Here is a 22731-nt window from a genome sequence, read left to right as displayed (position 1 = left end):
AAAAAAAAAAAAAAACCCTCTCCTTCCCTTCCTTTTTGTGATTAAGATCTGTCACTAACATAGGGAGTAGGAAACATAAAGAAAAACAAAATTGCCAGAAAGGGAAGACAATTAATAAAAGCAGCAAGACCACAACTGCAAAGAGTGCTTTAAATTAGACTTTCTATAGCAAATGAAAAATCCCCAAAATTTTAATAAATGAGACTATATGCTATTTCACAGGAAGCTGAAGAAGACTAAAGAACCAAGAATACCCTTGAAGGTTTAAGTCTGAAGGATCAGATTAAAAATAGAAACCTCATTAGCAATTCTTTGAATCTCCAAAGTTAGACACATATTTGGGTTTTACAAAATGGATAAAAGCCATGAGATGCAGTCTGAGCCTTAGCCAACTACAGTTTGCTATTAAATGTATAATTACCTCTAAAATGAGATTAAGGTTTGTAGTGAGAGCCTGAACACGGTGAAAACCAGCAATCAAGGAAATAGGCAAGAAACCTTGTTCATCCATCTTTCTTCTAAGAAAGAAGTCCCGCTCCAAATTTTCTATACTGAAGTAATATTCACTGAAGAAATAAAAAAGTAAATGTAAGTTTCATCCATTAAAGAAGAAAGAGAAATGCTGATTGCTTAAAACAAAAACTACCATAAAAATAGCTTAATCTAGTTGATAACACAGATTTCACATAATATAGTTATTGTATAAGAGGTGACAGGAAAAACAACTCTACTAAATTACTAATTCCTCTTACATAAGAGTGGAGAGAAAATATATTATCTTCCAGAAACATTAATATTAACTTATTTAGATTAGCTTAAGTATAATGAAATAACCAGTTAATTTTACTTTAAAATAGTTTATTTTTTTAAATGAGTTAATTTCACTACAAAATTAATTCTACTTGTTTCATTTAAACATTAAACAAAAAAGCTGAACACATGTCAACAAATTAACTTCCAACTTTTTATCACTGAGAAGGAAAGTATAATAGAAATATCCTTTATCAAGTTCACATTGTCCATACAGCAGAGAACAATTTTCTAAACTGACAAGAGTAATACTGTTTTATGCTGCTCAACCCTAGCAATCAACACATTGTACAGCAAACACTTAGGGAACACAAGGGCACATACATACATATTTTACATTTAAATGACTCATTTTCCCCACTTTTCTTTGAAGGACATAATTATAATAAACATAAAGAGCGAAGAAAATACAGTATAGCTAAACAAGGACTATTATTAACAATACCTTGAAGTACATAGGGGAAAAATTTAGATTTTAAAAGTTTAGATATTTTATCTAATCCAAGAAAGTAAAGACCCACTTAATCTTTCTCCAAAATGTAATGCAAATGGACAAACTTTATGATCAATAACTATAAATTTCAAGATACACAAAGATAATATGAATACCTTTAATAATAACCTGAGAAATACTTGCTTGAATTACAACTCTGTATTTGAAAAACAGAAAATTCTAAAGAGATTGGTCAAGATAAATGGGGTAGAATAGATGAAAGAAAAAAACTATGTAAGAAATGTGACATCACTGATCATAAAGCCTATAGTTAATAATACTATACTGTTTTCACATCATCAAAAACAAAGTTTTCAAAGATAGGCAAGTTATGAGAAAGCAAACCAGGTGATGTCCATGGGTATGAAACTTCATGACTAAAGATGCCTATCTGTAATATAGTTAAGTCAAGTTCTAACTCTGAAGAAACATGGCAACTGAAAACTAGTTTTGAGCTACCTTTTATTGGAGAAGGGGAAAAAGTAAACTTCTAACCCTTAAGATAGCCACGTTGTTTCTTTGTAGTCTGGTATTTATCCAGCTACCAAAGTGCAAAGTTCCCTTAAATGTTCTTTTTCAAGAGAATTTTAACAACCATGTTCAACATCAGCAAAGTAGTGCTGATATCTTTCTTAGTAACATCAGTAAATTATTTACTTTTCCTAAAACACAGAAGAAAAATATTTTTAAGAAATGAACTTTCTGACTTTTGTTACACCTCAAAAGCCCTTTCCAGAGTACCTGGCATGTGGTTGTTGTTGTTGTTATTGTTGTTAAGTGCCGTCGAGTCATTTCCGACTCATAGCGACCCCATGCACAGCAGAATGAAACACTGCCCGATCCCGCGCCAACCCCACAATCCCTGCTATACTTGAGCCCATCATCGCAGCCACCATATCAATCCATCTCGTTGAAGGCCTCCCCCTCTTTCGTCGACCCGCCACCCTACCAAGCATGACATCCTTCTCCAGGGAATGGTCCCTTCTTACAACATGACCAAAATAGGTGAGACAAAGTCTGGCCATTCTTGCTTCCAAGGAGCACTCTGGCTGCAATTCCTCTAGGACAGATCTGTTAGTTCTTTTAGCAGTCCATGGTACTTTCAGCATTCTTTGCCAGCACCACAACTCAAAAGCATCAACTCTTCTTCGGTCTTCCTTATTCATTGTCCAGCTCTCACATGCATACCAGGCGACTGGAAATATCATGGCTTGTGTCAGGCGCACCTTAGTCCTCAAGGAGATATCCTTGCTCCTCAGCACTTGAAACAGTTCCTTCGCAGTTGACTTTCCCAATGCTACACGTCGTCTAATGTCCTGACTGCTGCTTCCATTGGCATCGATTGTAGAACCAAGCAACGTGAATTCCTTGACAACCTCAATCTTCTCTCCATTTATTGTGATGCTGCTCATTGGTCCAGTTCTGAGGATTTTTGTTTTCTTTATGTTGAGATGTAATCCATACTGCAGACTGTATTCTTCAACCTTCATCAGTAGGTGCCTTAAGTCATCCTCACTTTCAGCAAGCAAAGTTGTATCGTCTGCATATCTCAGGTTGTTAATGATTCTTCCTCCAATCCTGATACCAAGTTTTTCTTCATATAGTCCAGCTTCTTGGATTATTTGCTCAGCATATAGATTGAATAAGTGTGGAGACAGAATACAACCCTGACACACTCCCTTCTTGATTTTAAACCATGTAGTGTCCCCTTGCTCTGTTTGAACGACAGCCTCCTGGTCAAGGTACAGATTCCTCATGAGTACAATCAAGTGCTTGGAAATTCCCATTCTTCTCAATGTTGTCCATAATTTGTCATGATCCACACAATCAAATGCCTTTGCATAGTCAATAAAACACAAGTAAACATCTTTCTGGTATTCCCTGCCTTGAGCCAAGACCCATCTGACAACAGCTATGATATCCCTTGTTCCACGTCCTCTTCTGAATCCGGCTTGAACCTCTGGAAGTTCTCTGTCAATATACTGCTGCAAACGTTTCTGAATTATCTTCAGTAAGATCTTACTTGCATGTGATATTAATGATATTGTTCTATAATTTCTACATTCTGTGGGATCACCTTTCTTTGGAATGGCATGTGGTAGACACATAATAACCAACCACCCTACTTATGGTGACCCCATGTGTATCAGAGTAGAACTGTTTCCACAGGGTTTTCATGGCTGTGACCTTTTGGAAGCAGATCACCAGGCCTCTCATCTGATGTACCTGTAGGTGGGTTCAAACCACCGACCCTTTTGGTTAGTAGCCCAGTCCTTAGTCATTTATTTGTACCACTTGCACTCCAGGCACATAATACATATGTTGAATTTAACTTCTAATTTTCAGACATTAAGGCATTTGACTTAGTCACAAGGTAGATGCAAACTATGAATAACAAGCAGTCCTTTTAATACACTACCTTCCTGAAAACAATATATACAGATAAATTCATAAATCACCCTGTTACCTATAACATATATATTTAACTTCTAATATGATGAAAACACATTAATCCCTACATCAAATGCCAAAAATGATTCCTCAGCTAGAAATAATCAAGATTTTAAATTTTTAATGTTCTGACATCAAAAATGACATTAATATAAATTTTCAGGAGCTCTGGTAGCATAGTGCCTAACGCACTTGACTGCTAACCAGAAGGCTGGCCACTCCTCATGAGGAAGGAAAATGGAACACTCTACTTCCGTAGTGATACACTGCCTCGGCAACCCAAGAAGGGGTCGCAATGAGTCGGGTATGACTCGATGGCACGTAACAACAACAACAACAATATAAATTTTCACTTAAAGTAATACACTTAATCAGAATGGTTAGGGTTTTTATTGTTCTGCTTTAACTGTAAGCCTCTTTAAAATATACATAGCATCACCTTTCCACAAACAAATGCAAGGAAAAGTTTTTCAATGAATTCTCAAAGAGAAAAATCTAAACAATCAATGAGCTTATCCAAGTATGAGAAGCCTCAATTACACCAAATCAAAACCATGACTCCAAAAAGCCAAATCTCCACTAATCAAAGAATGGTAACATTAAAGACCCAACTTAAACCTAGATTCTACTAACATCCTACACTAAAATAATAAAAAGAGTCACGACCAATGCCATGTCTGTTATTTTGCTCAGTGTCGAGGGGACATTATCATGTCCTACCTTAGAAGTTCTGGATTCTACACTGCATGATCAGAAATTTTGTCAACACTGAAGTAGCTCTGCTCCTCCCTCACTTGTATGAGCACATTGGAGGCCGATTATTCTGACATGGAGTTGCATGTCCACTGTCAGGTCTCAGAAAGGACCCGGCAGCAAGAATTACAAAAAAGACAGGAATAGTGGTTTGAAGTTGATAGCCACATGCCAGGCACTTTCTGCCCATAAAAACGCCCTTTTCTTCAGTGTTTGCGTCAACTGTAACAAAAGAAGCAAGAACAAAATAAACAAGTTGCTACCTATTGTAAGCCAATTAAATCCACCATGAAGGCATCCCAGGAAAAGTGCCCAGCTGATGCTGATGAAGAAATTTTCACTATCAATGAAATTAAACAATAAAAATAGATGTTTAGAAAATGTTTATGCACTTTCAAAAACAGCCTAATTAATTTTCCTTCACCTTGAAAGCATATAGAAAGGAAAATTAAAATTTCAGCAAATCCATTATGCAAATCACTTTGGGAACATATTTCTCACTACTACATAAATATGCAAAACATCCTAATCAATATTAAAATGCAGAGGCATTTTTTAAAAGACAACACAACAAACCAATATTCTCCTAACTTCAACTTCAATAGCCAGAAAGCAACTACTGTGAGAACTAGGGTAAAAAGCATGAACTCAATAAGATTAAGTAGCCCCCCTCTAATGTGTGTCACAAAGAAGAACTTAAAAGATAAAAATAAATTTAAAATTCAAAAATCAATTGCTAAATAGTCAAGAAAAATCTTTAATTATTTTTGTCATTTGTGTTCATTTGCAAATTTTAATATAAAAAGCTATTCACAAATAAGCCCTTTTCAAATACATATACAGAAGTTTTATACTCTTATATCTAATTGTTCATATTATGCCAGGACATTTTAATAATGTCCTTAAAGCAGAGAAATACCTGAATAGTAGAGAAAGCATGAGACTTATTAAATAACATGAACCAAATTGACGTTTTTTTGTAAAATACCTATTAGGATATTTCCTAGAAAGATATATACTACAAAATATTGTAAGCATTCTCCAACTGTTAATAATCAATAGTATTAGAAAATATGTTATAAGGTTTTCACTATCAATAACATTAAGGATCGATCTTGCAACAGATCCACTATTTCATCTGTTTATGTGATATCAACTTACATTTGGCGCTTAATATACTCTTTAAGCAATGCTTCTTCCACAGGATACACCTGTACACCTGTACCATCATCATAGTAATACATCATACTGGTATTAAATTCTGTTTGAAATGGTTGATCCGTCCTTTCACCTTGTTCTTGATAACCATATGAATAATCAAAGTTCACTTGATGTAAATAAAGAAAAAGAAAGTAATCACAGATTAAAAAAAAAAGGAAGAAATAGTTACTACAGATAAAAATCCAGAGTGAAATATTTCAAGGAATAATTAAGTATAAAACCATCTTTATTAGAAGTCAAAACACATTTGAGGACAGTGAGTAAAACTAACAGAGTCTGCACATTCTTTTCAAAATTCATCTGATTTAACAAAAAAAAAAATCATGCCATACATCGAGGATTTCCTCTGCCTCGTCCTCTTCCCCGTCCTCGTCCTCTTCCTCGTCCCCTAAAGGAACCTCGGATACTGCCACCCTCACTTCTCACGTCATCTTGATCATCTCTCTTTTCTCTATCTCGCCTCCAACCTTTTGAAATAAAAAATATTTATACATTTTAATTTGCAATTATAAATAACATGATTATCTTTATAAAAAACATAGTACCAAACTCCCCCAATCTGTAATTAGTTGACAGCAACAAAGTCATTCTTCAGATGTATATAAACTTGAGAGACCCCGTAACAAACCAAACCCACTGCCATCGAGTCGATTCTGACTCAGAGCAACCCCCACTGGGTTTCTGAGGTGGTAAATCTTTATGAAGTAGACTGCTCAGTCTTCCTTTCACAGAGTGGCTGGTGGGCTTCAACCGTCAATATTCTGGTTAGCAGTCAAATGCCTTAGGCACTATGCCACCAGAGCGCCTTTAAAAAACCCCAGAGGAAAGTATCAAATATCTCTGGCATAAAAGAGGGCCCATAAAGTTATGACACATAAAGACATTCTAATAAGTAAAATAACATAATAGAAAAACAAGTCCTTTGCTAAGATTATACTTTTAAAACACCCAGAAATTTACTTATTTTCACAAAATGTTTAAGGAAAGGATGTTTCTATTTAAAAGAAGCTCCTTTTAAAGAAAAAAAGAAATGAAAAGACAAACAACAAACATGGAAATGATTGTCTTCAGAACAATACAGGAATTATATGTAGAATTCATATTTTTCTCTTATGCACAACACAAGCATGCACATACACACAAAACAACTCAATGGGAAAAAAATGTATAAAAGACAGGGCAAACAAGGACATGCAAATGGCCAATAAATATAAAAACAGCAACCAAGAAACAAATAGAATAGAAAATCGAGACATGGAAATTGAAACAAAGACTACTTCACATATCCCAGTCTGGCCCACATTTTAAAGCCCAATAACATCAAATTTATGCACTGCTAATGAAAGGGAGCTCTGGTAGCATAGTGGCTAAGGCACCTGACTGCTAACCAGAAGGCTGGCAGTTCAAACCCACCAGCCACTCCTCGGAAGGAAGGTTGGGCAATCCTACTTCCGTAGTGATACTGCCTCGGAAACCCAAGGAGGGGTCGCTATGAGTCAGGGCTGACTCGACGGCACATAACAACAACAACAACAATGAAAGTGAAACAATCCCTGATGGCACACAGGTTAAGCACTCAGCTACTAACCCAAAGATCCGGTGGCTGTTCAAACCCATCAGCCACACCACAGGATAAAGAAGTGTCAGTCTGCTTCCTTAAAGATTATAGCCTTGAAAATCCTATGGGGGAGTATAACTCTATCCTACAGGGTTCAGTAAATCAGAATTGATTCAGTGGCAATGGGTTTGGTTTGAGTTTTGCCTATGGACAAGTTTTATTATTTTAAAATTCAAAAATCAATTGCTAAGAAGTCAAGAAAAATCTTTAATTATTTTTGTCTATTATTTTATAGATAATAGAGATTGTAACTACTGACTAGATTTTAGATGGGATTAGGGAATTTGTTAGATGACATTTTTCTTAAAATAACAATGCATAAGTATCTGCAAATTACTTTCAAATGATTCAGTATATGGATGAATGGGTGAGTTAAATATAGTAAAATTACAAAATTTAGATGGTCACTAGACAAGTGTACACTGTACAATTCTTTCAATTTTTTTATGTTTAATTAAGTTTTTCAAAATAAGTTAGAAATTTTTAAATGGAAATATATTTATAATAAAATTTTCTTGGTTCTTCTTATCCATTCACAGAACAACATCCCTTATAAATGTTCAGACTTAAAAGATTTCAACAGAAAACTATAAAAGGAAATGCTTAGCATAAGGAAGAAGTGGCCATGGGAAGGAAGTGGGAGGAGAGCTGTTACACTGTGGGAGATTGCAGTCCATGTCAAGACAAAGTGTACATGAACTCATGTATGGAAGATGAATTTGCTCTGTAAACTTTCACCCAAATCACAATAAAATTTTTTTAGAAAACAAATTAATATCATTTTCAACCTAGGGTTGATTTAAGAATATTTAAAAAATCTACAAAGAAAATAAAAAAGGAAATGCTCAGCCTATTATTTACACATAACAAATCCTCTGCTTCTGAAACCTGAGAAAACGTTCTTGAAATAATGTATTTGAGGAATAACTGTTTAATGAAAACAAAGCCATCAAGTTAAAGATTGATGAGACTCAATATGATGGATGGATCATATTACCACCTGAGCCAGCTGAACCTTCAACACAACTGAGAAACAATCAGACATTTTATTTCTGTGATACAGTAGAAAATACACAAGCAAAAACAAGAATCTTAACCACCTAATCAAATCTCTTTCTCTTATTACCAACTATATGGGGAGGAGGGGGACACACCTCACTGCCATCGAGTTGATTCGATTCAGAGCAACACCTTCTAAGGTGATATCTTTACAGAAGCAGATTGCCCAATATACAGAAAATATTAAACAACACTATATGTTATGTGTAAACAACAAGCTGAGCATTTGGTTTTACAATTTTCTGTTGCAATCTTTTAAGTCTGATCATTTTTAAGGCCTGCTGTTCTGTGAATGGATAAGAAGAACTAAGAAAATTTAATAAACATATTATTACCATTTAGAAATTTCTAATTTATTATCAAAAACTAAACACATAAAAAGAAGATATTAAACACACAGAAAGAAGATACTAAACAACACTAGGAGCTCTGGTAGCATAGTGCCTAAGGCACTTGACTGCTAACCAGAAAGCTGGTGGTTCAAACCCACCAGCCACGCCTCGGAAGGAAGGTTGGGCAATCTACTTCCATAGAGATACTGCCTCGGAAACCCAAGGAGGGGTCACTAGGAGTCAGGTCTGACTCGACGGCACATAACAACAACATTGCAAAGCAAAGACTGAAGAAGAGTTGATGCTCTTGAGTTGTGGTGTTGGTGAAGAATACTGAAAGTACCACAGACTGACAGAAGAATTCACAAATTTGTCCTAGCAGAAGTACAGCCAGAATGCTCCTTGGAAGTGAGAACGACCAGACTTCATATGACCTACTTTAGTCATGTTTTCAGAAGGGAACATTCTCTGGAGATATCATGCATGGTAAAGTGGAGGGTAACGAAAAAGGCCCTCAACAAGATGAATGACAGCCATGGGCTCAAGTATGGTAAGGATCATGAGGCTGCCACAGGACCAGGCACTGTTTCATTCTGTTGTATATTAGTTGCTATGAGTCTGAGACAACTTGATGGCACCTCACAACAACAACATGGCAAAGCAATCAGCCAAATCCAAAATACAGGAAAATCTACATGTGGCCCAGTTCTTAGGAAAGGAAAGAAAGACGAGCAAGAGGCAGGAAAAAAGGAGAAGTATAGCTAAAATGAAGTTTAAAGCAACAATGAACTACCACAACTAGAAAAGCTAAAATTAAAGACTGAAAATACCCAACTGTTGGGAAAAATACATGGCAAATTAAACAATAAACACTGCTGGTGACAATGAAAGTGGTACAGCCAATTTGGAAAATAGTTTGGCACTTTCTTACAAAGTTGAGTATAAATATTACCAAAATAACTCATACCACCACTCTTAATCATCCATACCAGAATATTCTCCTTCTATGTATTTACCTGAGAAACTAAAACATATGCCCACACAGAAGTTCATTGTTCACAACAGCCAAAAAAAGGAAAGAAGCCAAATGAGTACTGACAGGTGAAATGGATAAGGAATATATATATTCCTTCAATAAGGAACCCTAGGAGAGCAGTATGTTAAGCATCTAGCTGCTAACAGAAAGGTTGGTGATCCAAACCCACCAGCCACTCTACAGGAGAAAGATGTAGCAATCTGCTTCTATAAAGAATACATCCTTGGAAATCTTACTGGGTATTTGTACTTTGTCCTATAGGGTCACTGTGAGCATGAATCAACCTGGTAACACAGAACAAAAACAACATATTAATTCAATAGGATATTATTTGGCAATCAAAGAAACTACTAGTACATGGAAAACTATGGATGGATGACTGAAAAACATGCGGAGCAAAAAGACAGAAGAGGATATATTGTTGTTGTTGTTGTTATGTGCTGTCGAGTCAAACCCGACTCATAGCGACCCCTCCTTGGGTTTCCGAGGCAGTATCACTACGGAAGTAGGATTGCCCAACCTTCCTTCCGAGGAGTGGATGGTGGGTTTGAACCGCCAGCCATCTGGTTAGCAGGCAAGGGTCTTAGCCACTATGCTACCAGAGCTCCCTAAGAGATATATGATATACTTTATTCACATTATATAGTTTCAATATGTGAAATTCTACGAAAATCAAACCTAACTTACGGTAACAGAAAGCAGGTTAAGGGTTGGGGGTGAAGGTAGTAATTATGAGTGCATTTTAATGTATGTAAATTACATTTCAATAAAGTTGATTTTTAGAAAAGGATTCAGAAACCATCCAAAAGAGGTTCCCACTAGCCAAACCAGGTCAATTTGCACATAAAATTAAATAGTAACAGATTATAACCCACTGAATAAATTAACAATCTATGAGAAAGTGAGTTTGTTCTGTAAATTCTCACCCAAATCACAATTTAAAAAAAAAAAAAAAAATCTATGGGAATGATAAATTCTATTACTAACAGTATATTTTACTACTCCTTAGAGGAGAATACAAACTAATAAACATAGAAGGAATGATGAAGTTCAAAAAATCAGCATTTACGGCAACCATCATAATAATAAATCAACCAGGCAAGAATCTATGTAAGCTAAAACTCATGTGGAAAATATCCATAGTTTCAAATCTATGCCCAAAAATTACTTATTAATTACAAGGAGGAAAAGAGCACTTTTAAAATACAGACACTTGGAGTATCACCTTAACCAAGTAATCATAGCTAATAACACCAATGATGAGACTAACGAAGATCAAGTGTATTCCCATGTGATACAGTAGGAAGAAAACTGCTGTACTTTTGTAGTATTCCTGCAAAAACTCTTAACCTAAATCCAACTGTGAGGAAACATCAGAAAACCCAAAATGGCAATGTCATGAAAGGCAAAGAGAGAAGAACTGTTTCAGATTTGTTTTAAACTAAAAGAAAAAGACAGCCAAAGGTATGTGTTATCCCAGATTGGATCCTGGAAAAGGAAAAAGACAAATTATAAAGGATATTATTAGGAAAATGTGACTGTGGGTAGTCATATTATATTAACGTTAAGTCTATTTTCTTAACTGCTACGGTTACTATTTGTACAAAATATATTCTAAGGGCATCTAAGATTAAAGGGTCATAACACTGCTAACTTACTTTCAAAATGGTTACTACTATGTGAGATATAGAGATATACATATAAAATACATTAATGTAATTGCTATCAATAAGTTGTACACCTGTAAAAAGTTGCATTGGCAAAAGTTGGGTGATAAGGAGTTCTGGTAAGACAGCGGAATAGACAGGAAAAACTACACAGACCCTTCTCAACAAAGAACAGAGAAACCAATTGATACAGATACAGAAGATAATCCTGGAGCCCTGAGCTGTGAAAGGAAGGATAAAGCAGCAGACTACACTCCAACTAGTCGAACCACTTTCATGAAAACAGTGAATAAGGAGATAAACAGACCTGCACATTCCCGGTGATTCGAAGAGTCTGGGTATTTCCAAGTGGTGTTAGGACCTAAAAATCAGCCCCATTTGCCAAGGGCTGCCCAGAGGACTACACTGGTGACTAATTACTAAAAATGGAAACAGCAAAGAAGACAAACTGAGCTGTGGACGTATTGTGAATGGTTAACAAGCAGTTCAAAAATTTTGGATATTTAAAACAGCATTCTCTCAGATTTCAGGGACCTAAGAATAGGCTCCATTTGCCAAGGACAACAGAGACATACCAGTGGCTGAGGACTGCAAAGGGGCAATATTCCCCTTGTTACTCTTATACCCCATACCCTCTTGGTGAATGAAGATGTGGCCATCCCTCACCCCCACCCACCTTCTGGGCCAGCAGGAATTCCATCCCAGTCTGTGAGCTCTGGCTGAGCCTGGATGCCCTGCCACAACTCTACCCCTAGGATTTGTTTTTGTTTGCTTGTTTCAAAATTATTCTTTTTTTTCTTTTTCCTTCTTCTTTTTACTTTTATTCATTCTTCTTCCCTTCTCAGGTTCTACTTTTCAGCTTTTTCTCTCTTCCCTTTTCTTGGTTCCCATTTTTTTTCTTTCTAGTGGTTGCCCCCATCCCTTGTTTGTCTTTTTGCATTTTTCCCATTTTTTTCTTCATTATTCTCTTCCTCTACTTCTTTTCTTTTATTCCTCCATCACAGATACTGTGGTTCTTTTTTCTCTTTTTCTATTCATTTACAGTATTAAAGTATTTTTTTTTAATATTTTGTCTCATTTATTGCCTCTCCTTTTTTTTTAATTGTCTTTTTCTTTTGGGGGATTGCTCCTCTGTGTTTACACAGTGTGTGTTTTTGTCCACATACTTTTACGCTTCTGGTGGTTATCAATTATTGCTTATGTCTATCTAAGTGCCTATCTAAGTGGAAGAGCAGCCCACCTACTGAGTGAGGGCCACCACTTGCTTCTGCACAAACTGGCCAATGAAACACAACAGCCAATATGAGCCTGGCTCACCCTTAATTGCTCTTCACAAACAGTTAAGAGATCTGTGTAGCCACTCTTATTATCTAGCACACCCGACAGGAGGCAGGTGGTGAGTGTATAAGTGCTACCAACTAGCAAATAAAGGAGCACAGTACCCAGCTTACTCAGATACATCCAAAGAAAACAAAAATTTGAGGCAAATCACTCCAACACACAATCACTAATTAAACAGAAACACATCATAATGTCTCAGAGACAACAGGCCATCAAAGTCCACACAAAGAAGCAAAATAAAGCAGTAGAAACAAGGGACAATGATACAGACCTAAAACACATCACTGAGGAAAAAAAAGAGTACTGGAACTTCCTGATAAGGAATTCAAAATAATTATACTCAGTGGACCAAGAGACAGATAAAGGAAAACACTAACAAAATTAAGAAAAGAGCAGACAAAACCCTAGAACAATTTAAGAGGACAAGAACAAAATGACAAAATAAATGAATAACTAGAAATGATACAAAATCTACACACAGAAATCCAGAAGATTAATACTAAATTTTCAAAAATAGGTTAGTAACACATTTTCTGAAAGGGCAAAGGAGTAGAATTGAATCAACGGAAGACAGAATTAGTGAGACTGAAGACAAATACCTCAATATTTCTTTGGAAAAGGATCAATCAGAAAAACGGTCAAAACAAAATGAAGAAAGCCTAAAGTTCATGTGGGATACCATCAAAAGGAATAACCTATGTGTAATTGGAATTCCAGAACACTAAGAGACTAATAAAACCACAGGAAAAAATAGTGGAAGATCTCTTGGAAGAAAACTTCCCTAATATGATGAAAGACGAGAAGACATCCATTGACGAAGTCCAAAAACCCCAAACAGGATAGACCCCAAAAGAAAATCACCAAGACATATCACCATCAAACTCACTAAAGACAAAGACAAAGAAAGAATCCTGAAAGCAGCACAGTTAAAACAAAAAGTTACCTACAAAAGGCAACCAATAACACTAAGCTCTGATTTCCTGGCAGAAACCACTCAGGCAAGAAGGCAATAGGATGAAATCTGAAAAAAAAACCCTCAATGAGAAAAATTACCAACCAAGAATTATATACAGAGGAAAGCTGTACGTCAAATATGATGGTGAAATAAATTAGGACATGTCCAGATAAACTGAAATTAAGGGAATTCGTTTAAACCAGACCAACTTTACAAGAGATGCTAAAGGGAGTCCTATGGACAGAGAAACAATAACAGCAAACAACAACGGACCACTAACACACATAATGCTATAAACCCAGAAACCAAAATAGTTATGGAATATCCAAACTAAATAAGCCTACAAGATTATAAACAGGAAACCAGAGAACATCAATTGGCAAATTAAGACAACTACAAACCAAAAAGAGGGGAAAAACTGTGTATTTACAGAACTTCTGAATGGTGAAGAAGTAAACACAATTGCAAGACAGAATGGACCATTATAAACTCATCACAGGATAACCTCAAAGAAAAATGATAAACCTTCGCATTACAGTAAAAAAGGAGACAAGAACCAATATTTGTTGTCGTTGCTGTTGAGTGCTGTTGAGTCATCTCAGACTTACAGCAACCTTATGTACAACAGAATGAAACACTGGCCAGTCCAGCAACAGCCTCATGATCCTTGCGATACCTGAGCCCATCGCTGCAGTCACTGTGTCAATCAATCTTGTTGAAGTCATTCCCTTCCTCGTTGACCCTCCATTTTAACAAGCATGATATCCTTCTCCAGAGAATGGTCCTTTCTGACAACATGACCAAAGTAGGTGAGATGAAGTCTGGCCATTCTTGCCTCCAAGGAGCACTCTGGCTGTACTTTCTCCAGCCAGATTTGTTAGTTCTTTTGGCAGTTCACAGCACTTTCAGTACTCTTTCACCAACACCACAACTCAGAAGCATCAGCTCTTCTTTGTCTTCTTCATTCATTGTCCAGCTCTCACACGCGTAAGAGATGACTGGAAAATACCATGGCTTTGATTAGGCACACCTTACTTTTCAAGGATACATCTTTGCTCTTCAGCACTTCAAAGAGGTCTTTTGCAGCAGATTTACCCAATGCTGCTATACACTGTCTGATATCTTGAGTGCTGCTTCCATTGGTGTTGATTGTAGAACCAAGTAATAAGAAGTCTTTGACAACTTCAATCTTGTGTCCTTTTACTGTGATACTGCTTATTGGTCTAGCTGTGAGAGTATTTGTTTTCTTTATTAAAAGAAAAAAAAAAAAAAAACTCACTGCCATGGTGTCAAATCCGACTCATAGCGACCCCTCCTTGGCTTTCCAAGGCAGTATCACTACAATTGCCTGACCTTCCTTCCAAGGAGTGGCTGGTGGGTTGGAACTGCCAGCCTTCTAGTTAGCAGTCAAATGCCTTAGCCACTCCACTACCAGAGCTCCTATATGGAGGTGTCAACTGTACTTCAGGCTGAAGTCTTTAATCTTCATCAGTATGTGCTCCAAGTCATCCTCACTTTCAGCAAAGTTGTATAGTTTGTATACTGCAGGTTGTTAATGTGTCTTCCTCCAATCCTGATGCAATGTTCTTCTTCATACAGTCCAACTTATCAGATTATTTGTTCAGCATACAGGCTGAATGAGTATGATGAAAGGATACAACCCTGACACACTCCCTTCCTGATTTTAAACCAGGCAGTAGCCCTCTGTTCTACTCAAACGAAAGCCTCCTGGTCTATATATAGTTTCCTCATGAGCACAAGAAAGTGTTCTAGAATTCACATTCTTCTCAATGTTATCCACAATTTGTTGTGATCTACACAATCAAATGCTTTTGCATGGTCAATAAAATACAAGTAAACATTTTTCTGGTATACTTTGCTTTCAGCTAAGATCCATCTCTCATTAGCTATGATATCCCTCATTCTATGTCCTCTTCTGAATCAAGCTTCCATTTCTGGACATTCTCTGTCAATATACTGCTGCAGCTGTTTTTGAATTATCTTCAGTAAGATTTTACTTGTGTGTGATATTAATGATATTGTTCAATAATTTCCTCATTCTGTGGGACCACCTTTCTTTGGAATGAGTACAAATATGGATCTCTTCCAGTCAGTTGGCCAGGTAGCTGTCTTCCAAATCCTTGTTATATCCAAGTGAGTGCCTCGAGCACAGGATCCTTTGGTGAAACATCTCAATGCATATTCCATCAATTCCTGGAGCCTTGTTCTTTGCCAATTCCTTCAGTACAGCTTTGACTTCTTCCTTCAATACCACTGGTTCTTGACCATATGCCACCCTCCTGAAATGGATAAATACCAACCAATTCTTTTTGGTACACTGACTCTGTATATACCTTCCATCTTCTTTTGATGTTTCCTGCATCATTCAATATATTGCCCATAGACTCATTCAATATTGCAACTTGAGGCTTAAAGTTTTTCCTCAGTTCTTTCAGCTTGAGAAATCCTGAGTGTGTTCTTTCATTTTTGTTTTCTAACTCCAGATCTTTGCACATTTCATTATAGCAACTGACTTTGTCTTCTCAAGCCGCTTTTTCAAATCATCCGCTCAGCTCCTTTATCTTGTCATTTCTTCCATTTGCTTTAGCTACTCTATTCAAGGGCAAGTTTCAGAGTCTCTTCTGACATCCATTTTGTTCCTTTCTTCCTTTTTTGTCTTTTTAATGACCTTTTGCTTTCTTTATGGGTGCTGTTCTTGATGTTATCCCACAATTCCTCTGGTCTTAGGTTACTGGTGTCCAATGCATCAAATCTATTCTTTGGATGGTCTCTAAATTCAGGAGGGGTGTAATCAAGATCATATTTTGTCTCTCATGGACTTCTGTTAATTGTCTTCAGCTTCAACTTGAACTTGCATATGAGCAGTTGATGGTCTGTTCCATAATCAGCTCCTGGCCTTGCTTTGGCTGAAGATATTGAGCTTCTTCATTGCCTCTTTCCTCAGATGTACTCAATCTGATTCCTGAGTATTCCATTTGGCAAAGTCCACCTATATAGCCACCATTTGAGTTGCTGAAAAAAAGGTATTTGCAATGAATAAGTTGTTTGTCTTGCAAAATTCTATTATGCAACCTCCAGGGTTATTTCTATCACACAACCCATATTTTCCAACTACCGGCAATTCTTTGTTTCCAACTTTTGCATTCCAATCACCAGTGATAATCAACACATCTTGATTGCATGTTCTGGCAATTTCAGACTACAGAAGCCGGTAAAATTCTTCAATTTCCTCATATTTGGTTTTGGTGGTTGGTGTATAAATTGAGTAACAGTAGTATTAACTAGTCTTCCTTATAGGCATATGGGTATTATCCTATCACTGACCGCAACGTACATCAGGATAGATCTTGCTAAATCCTTTGTGATGATGAATGCCATGCCATTGCTCTTCAATTTGTCCTTCCCAGCATATCATATGGCTGTCTGATTCAAAATGGCCAAAACCAGTCCCTTTCAGCTCACTAATGCCTAGTATATTGATCTTTATGCGTACCATTTGAATTCTGACAACTTCCAATTTTCCTAGATTCATACTTCGTGCATTCCATATTCCAATTATAAATGGATGCTTGCAGCTGTTTATTCTCATCTTGAGTGGTCCCACATTAGCAAACGGAGGTCCCAAGGAGGAGGCAGCACTTCCCCACTCGTATTTTGAGTGCCTTGTGATCTGAGGAGCTCATCTTCCAGCACTATATCGGACACTTCTCCAGTAGTATGTCAGACACTGTTTCACTGCTATTCATAAGGTTTTCACAGGCCAATTATCTGAGAAGTGGATGGCCTCTTTCTTCTTCTGCCTCTGTCTCAGTCTGGAAGCTCCGCTGCAACATGTCCACCATGGTTAACCCTGCTGGCATTTCGCACACCAGTGGCATAAATTCCAGCCTCACAGCAACATGCAAGCAACCACTGTACAACAAACTGACAAATATTTACCAAATACTAAAACAACAGGAATAAAGGAAATGACAACACAATTCATAAACAAAATGAGCTCAGCCAGAAAATTATATGGAACAATGAAATCAGTAACACCATGAAAAAGCACATAACAAAATGACAACAACAAATTCATACTTGTCAATAATTACACTGAATGTAAATAGATTAAATGCACCACTCAAGAGATGGAGAGTCGCAGACTGGATAAGAAAACATAACCAATCAATATGCTGTCTGTAAGAGATACAACACATAAGAAACAAAGACAAAAACAGACTAAAAATCAAACTGGAAAAGATCTATCAACCAACATCAACCAAAAAAGAGCAGGAGTGGCAATATTAATTTCTGATAAAATTGACTTTACGACAAAAACCACCCTAAGAGATAAGGAAGGACATTATATAATGATTAAAGGATCAACTGAACAAGAAAACATGAAACATAACCATAATAAGTATCTATGCACTCAATGAAAGAGCCTCAAAATATATAATTTAGATTTTAAAGAATAGAAAAGACAAACAGATGACTCCACAGTCATAGTAAAACCAAACCAAACTCATTGTCATTGAGTCGACTGCGACTCACAGTGAACCCCTCCTTGGGTTTCCGCAGTGGTAGCTCTACAGGAGTAGACTGCCCAGTCTTCCTTCCAAGGAGTGGCTGGTGGGTTTGAACCTATAGCCTTCTGGTTAGCAGTCAAATGCCACAGGCACTAGGCCTCCAGTGCTCCCACAATCATAGGAAACTTTAATACACCACTTTCAATCAAAGATAGAACAACTGGAAAGAAACAAAAACGCAAAAGACCTAAACAATACAATCCACCAACTTGACATTATAGACATCTACAGAGCACTTCACACAACAATAGCACAATATACACTCTTTTCCAGTTCACATGAAACATTCTCCACAATATACCATACATTAGGCCACAAAGCAAGCCATAATAAATTTTAAAACAATGAAATACTTCAAAGCATCTTCTCAGACCACAATGCTAAAGAACTAGAAATCAACAATAGGAATATCAATGGAAAAAGAGCAAACATATGGAAAGTGAGTAATATCCTCCTTGAAAATGACTAGGTAATAAAAGAAATACAAAATGAAATTAGAAAATTCCTTGAATCAAACGATATGAAAACACGACATGCCAAAATCTTTTGGACAGAGCAAAAGCAGTGATCAGAGTCCAAGTTACAACAATAAACATACACATGAAAAAAAAAAAGAGAAAGAGCCAAAATCAAGACCTTAACCCAACATCTCCAACAATCAGTAAAAGAGCACTGTTCTGGTTACCTAGTGCCTCTCTGACAAGAATATATACCACAAATGGGATGGCCTTAACAAACAGGAGTTTGTTCTCTTACAATTTGGGAGGCTAAGAAGTCCAAATTCCAAGTGCCAGGGGCTGCATGAAAGCACTTGACCTTGAGCTTCAGCTCTGCCTCTTGCTCCTGGGCCCACTGAAGCTAGAGGCATCTCTTCACTCAGGCAGATTCTGGCTGCTGAGACTAACATGACCAACATGGACAAATAAAATGGTACAGTCCCCATGTTACCAAACCACACGGCAGGCCATTAATTCAAATCCATTGTAAGTCTCAAGGTTGGCAGAGCATGGCAGGTTGCTGAACAATGACACAGCTACATGCAGGGTCCAAGCGTGCCATAAGCTGGAGACTATCCCCAAGACTTCTCCTTATATACAGGAAGCAGACCACATTGCTAAGGCAGCTACTCAGCTGCTCACAGAAGATTCTACCATAGAGTTGATTACCAGTCTCATCATGGGGAATACTACATCCAGCTGCCCAGCCACTCAACCTGGCACAGCCAAGTTGACAGACAAACTGAACTACCACAAGCACCAAAAAAAGCCTACAGTCACCAGAGGCAAAGAAATAATAAAGATTAGAGAAGAAATCAATGAAACAGAAAATAGAAAGACAATACAGAAAAATCAGCAAGACTAGAAATTGGTTTTCTAAAACAATTAATAAAATTGAGAAACCACTGACACATTTAACAAAGGTAAAGCGGGAGAGAATACAAATAACACAAATAAGAAATAAATTGGGCAACATCACAACAGAACAACTGAAATAAAAAGGATTAATATCAGAATACAATGAAGAACTATACTCCCACAAATTTGAAAATCTAGAAGAAATGGACAGATTTCTAGAAACATACTACTTACCTAAACTAACATACTGAGGTGGAAGATTATAACAGACCCATAACAAAAGAGGAAATCAAAGAGGTCATAAAAAAATTACCAACAAAAAAAAGTCCTGGCCCTGACAGTTTCACTGAAGGATCCTACCGAACATTCAAAAGAAGAACTGACACCAATCCTACTCAAACTATTCGAGAACATAGAAAAAGATGGAATTTTCCCAAATTCATTTTATGAAGCAAGCATAACCTTGATACCAAAACCAAAGACATCACTAAAAAGGAAAACTACAGACCAATATCCCTCATGAATACAGAAGCAAAAATCTTCAACAACACCCTAGCCAATAGATTCCAACATGTCAATAAATAAATACATTATGACCAAGTGGGATTCATTCCAGGTATGCAAGGATGGTTCAACATTAGTAAAACAATCAATGTCATCCATCGCATAAATAAAACAATGGAAAAGAACCACATGATCATATCATTTGATGCAGAAAAGATATTTGATAAAATCCAACACCCATTCCTGATCAAAACTCTCATCAAAATAAGAATAGAAGGAAAATTCCTTAATGTAATAAAGGGCATATATGCAAAACCAACAGCCAAAACTTATTTTCAACAGAGAGAAACTGAAACCATTCCCCTTACAAACAGGAACCAGACAAGGATGCCCTCTTAACACCACTAATATTCAACACTGTATTGGATGTCCTTGCCAGGGCAATAGGGCAAGAAAGGGAAATCAAATGCATCCAAATTAGTAAGGAAGAAATACACTATGCCTATTTGCTGATGATATGATCCTATACAGAAACCCCAAGAGAGTCAGCAAACTACTGGAACTAATTGAGAGATTGAGCACTGCGGCAGAATACAAGATCAACATCTAAAAATCACTTGGATTCCTCTATAACAGCAAAGATGTTGTTCAAAAAAAAAAAAAGGAAATCAATACCATTTACAATAGCTACCGAAAAAATAAAATACTTGGGAATCAATCTCAATAGGGGCACAGAAGGCCTGTACAAAGAAAACTACAAAAGACTTCAAGAAACTGTAAGAGATCTACATAAATGGAAGGGCAAACCAAGCTTGCAGACAGGAAGATTGAACATTGTGAAAATGTCAGTACTACCCAAAGCAATCTATACATTATTCAATCCAATCCTGATCCAAATGCCATCAACATTCTTTAAGGATATGGAAAAAACAATCACTAATTTTATATGGAAAGGAAAGAGACCTTGGTTAAGCAAAGCCACTATTGGAAGCTCTGGTAACATAGTGTGTAAGGCACTTGACTGCTACCAGAAGGCTGGTGGTTCAAACCCACCAGCCACTCATTGGAAGGAAGGCTGGGCAACCTATTTCTGTAGAGATACCACCTCGGAAACCCAAGGAGGGGTCGCTATGAGTTGGGTCCAACCCAATGGCACTTAACAACAACATTGAAAAGAACAAAGTAGGAGGTCTTACACTCCTGGATCTCAAAACCTACTATATAGCCACAGTAGTCAAAACAGCCTGGTATTGGTACAATGGCAGACACATCCATTGGAATAGAATTGAGAACCCAGAAATAGATCCAGCAACCAGTCAGCTGACCTTTGAAAAAGGGCTGAAATCCACTAAATGGGGAAGAGATTGTCTGTTTAACAAGTGGTGCTAGCAAAACTAGATATCCACTTGCAACAAAAGGAAACAAGATCTGTACCTGATACCATATACAAACACTAACTCTAGAAGGATCAAAGACTTAAATGTGAAACCTGAAACTATAAAGCTCCTTAAGGAAAAAAAAAGAGGCATGAGCTTTGGTGGCTTAGTGCCTAAGGCACATGACTGCTATCCAGAAAGTTGATGGTTAAAACCCACCAGCCACTCTGTGGAAGGAAGACTGGGAAATCTACTTCCATAAATATTTACCACCTAAGAAAACCAAAGCAGGTCACTATGAGTTGGAATCAACTCGATGGCAGTGAGTTTGGTGTTGGTTTGGTTTTATATATGGTAGAAATAGACTATCAAGCATAATCCAAAATGCAGAAAAACAGCAAAAGATAAAATAGATGAATGAGACCTTCTAAAAATTCAATTTTTTTGTGCTTCAAAAGACTTCTCCAAAAGAGTAAAAAGAAAACCTATAGACTGGGAAAAAATATTCAGCAAGGACACATCTGACAAAGGACCTATCTCTAAAATTTACAGGAAACTCTAACACCTCAACAACAGAAAGACAAACAATCCAATTCAAAAATGGACAGAAGACAAAAACAGACACTTCACCAAAGAGGATATCAGGTGGCCAAGAAACACATGAAGAAATGTTCCCAATGATTAGCCATCGTTGTTGTTGTTACGTGCCGTCCAGTCAGACCCGACTCATAGCGACACCTCCTTGGGTTTCTGAGGCAGTATCACTATGGAAGTAGATTGCCCAACTTTCCTTCCGAAGAGCGGCTGGGGGGTTTGAACTGCTAGCTGCTAGTGCCTTAGGCACTACGCTACCAGTGCTCCCCATTAGCCATTAGAGAGTGGCAAATCAAAACAACAATAAGATACCATCTGGCCCCAGCATTAATAGCAAAGTTCAACAAGACAGAAAACAACAAATGCTGGTGAGTATGTGGAGAGACTGGGACTCTCATACACTGCTGATGGGACTATAAAATGATACAACCACTATGGAAAGCAGTATGGTGTTTCCTTAAAAAGTTAGATTTATGCAAAACACCGCATAACGTGGATGAACTTGGAGGACATTATGCTGAGCGAAATAAGTCAGTCACAAAAGGACAAATATTGTATTAGTCCGTTATTGTAA

General features: G+C 37.1%; 1 protein-coding gene across 1 annotated transcript in view; it reads right to left on the bottom strand.

The window, feature by feature from the left end:
- Nucleotides 1-22731, bottom strand: part of LARP1B (La ribonucleoprotein 1B) — a 218251-nt gene that overhangs the window by 184213 nt on the left and 11307 nt on the right. Inside the window, exons 5-7 of the mRNA XM_042782555.1 lie at nt 6061-6195; nt 5669-5834; nt 422-566 (exon numbers count right to left, since the gene is read on the bottom strand). Coding sequence (XP_042638489.1) covers nt 422-566; nt 5669-5834; nt 6061-6195 — 446 coding nt within the window. The remainder of the gene's footprint in view (nt 1-421; nt 567-5668; nt 5835-6060; nt 6196-22731) is intronic.

The sequence above is a fragment of the Orycteropus afer genome, unplaced genomic scaffold (genome assembly GCF_000298275.1).
Source record: "Orycteropus afer afer isolate SDZICR_OR568_19922 unplaced genomic scaffold, OryAfe1.0 scaffold00367, whole genome shotgun sequence".
Lineage (NCBI taxonomy): Eukaryota > Metazoa > Chordata > Mammalia > Tubulidentata > Orycteropodidae > Orycteropus > Orycteropus afer.
Note: the sequence above shows the minus strand (reverse complement) of the source record. Positions and strands in the feature narration are given on the sequence as shown.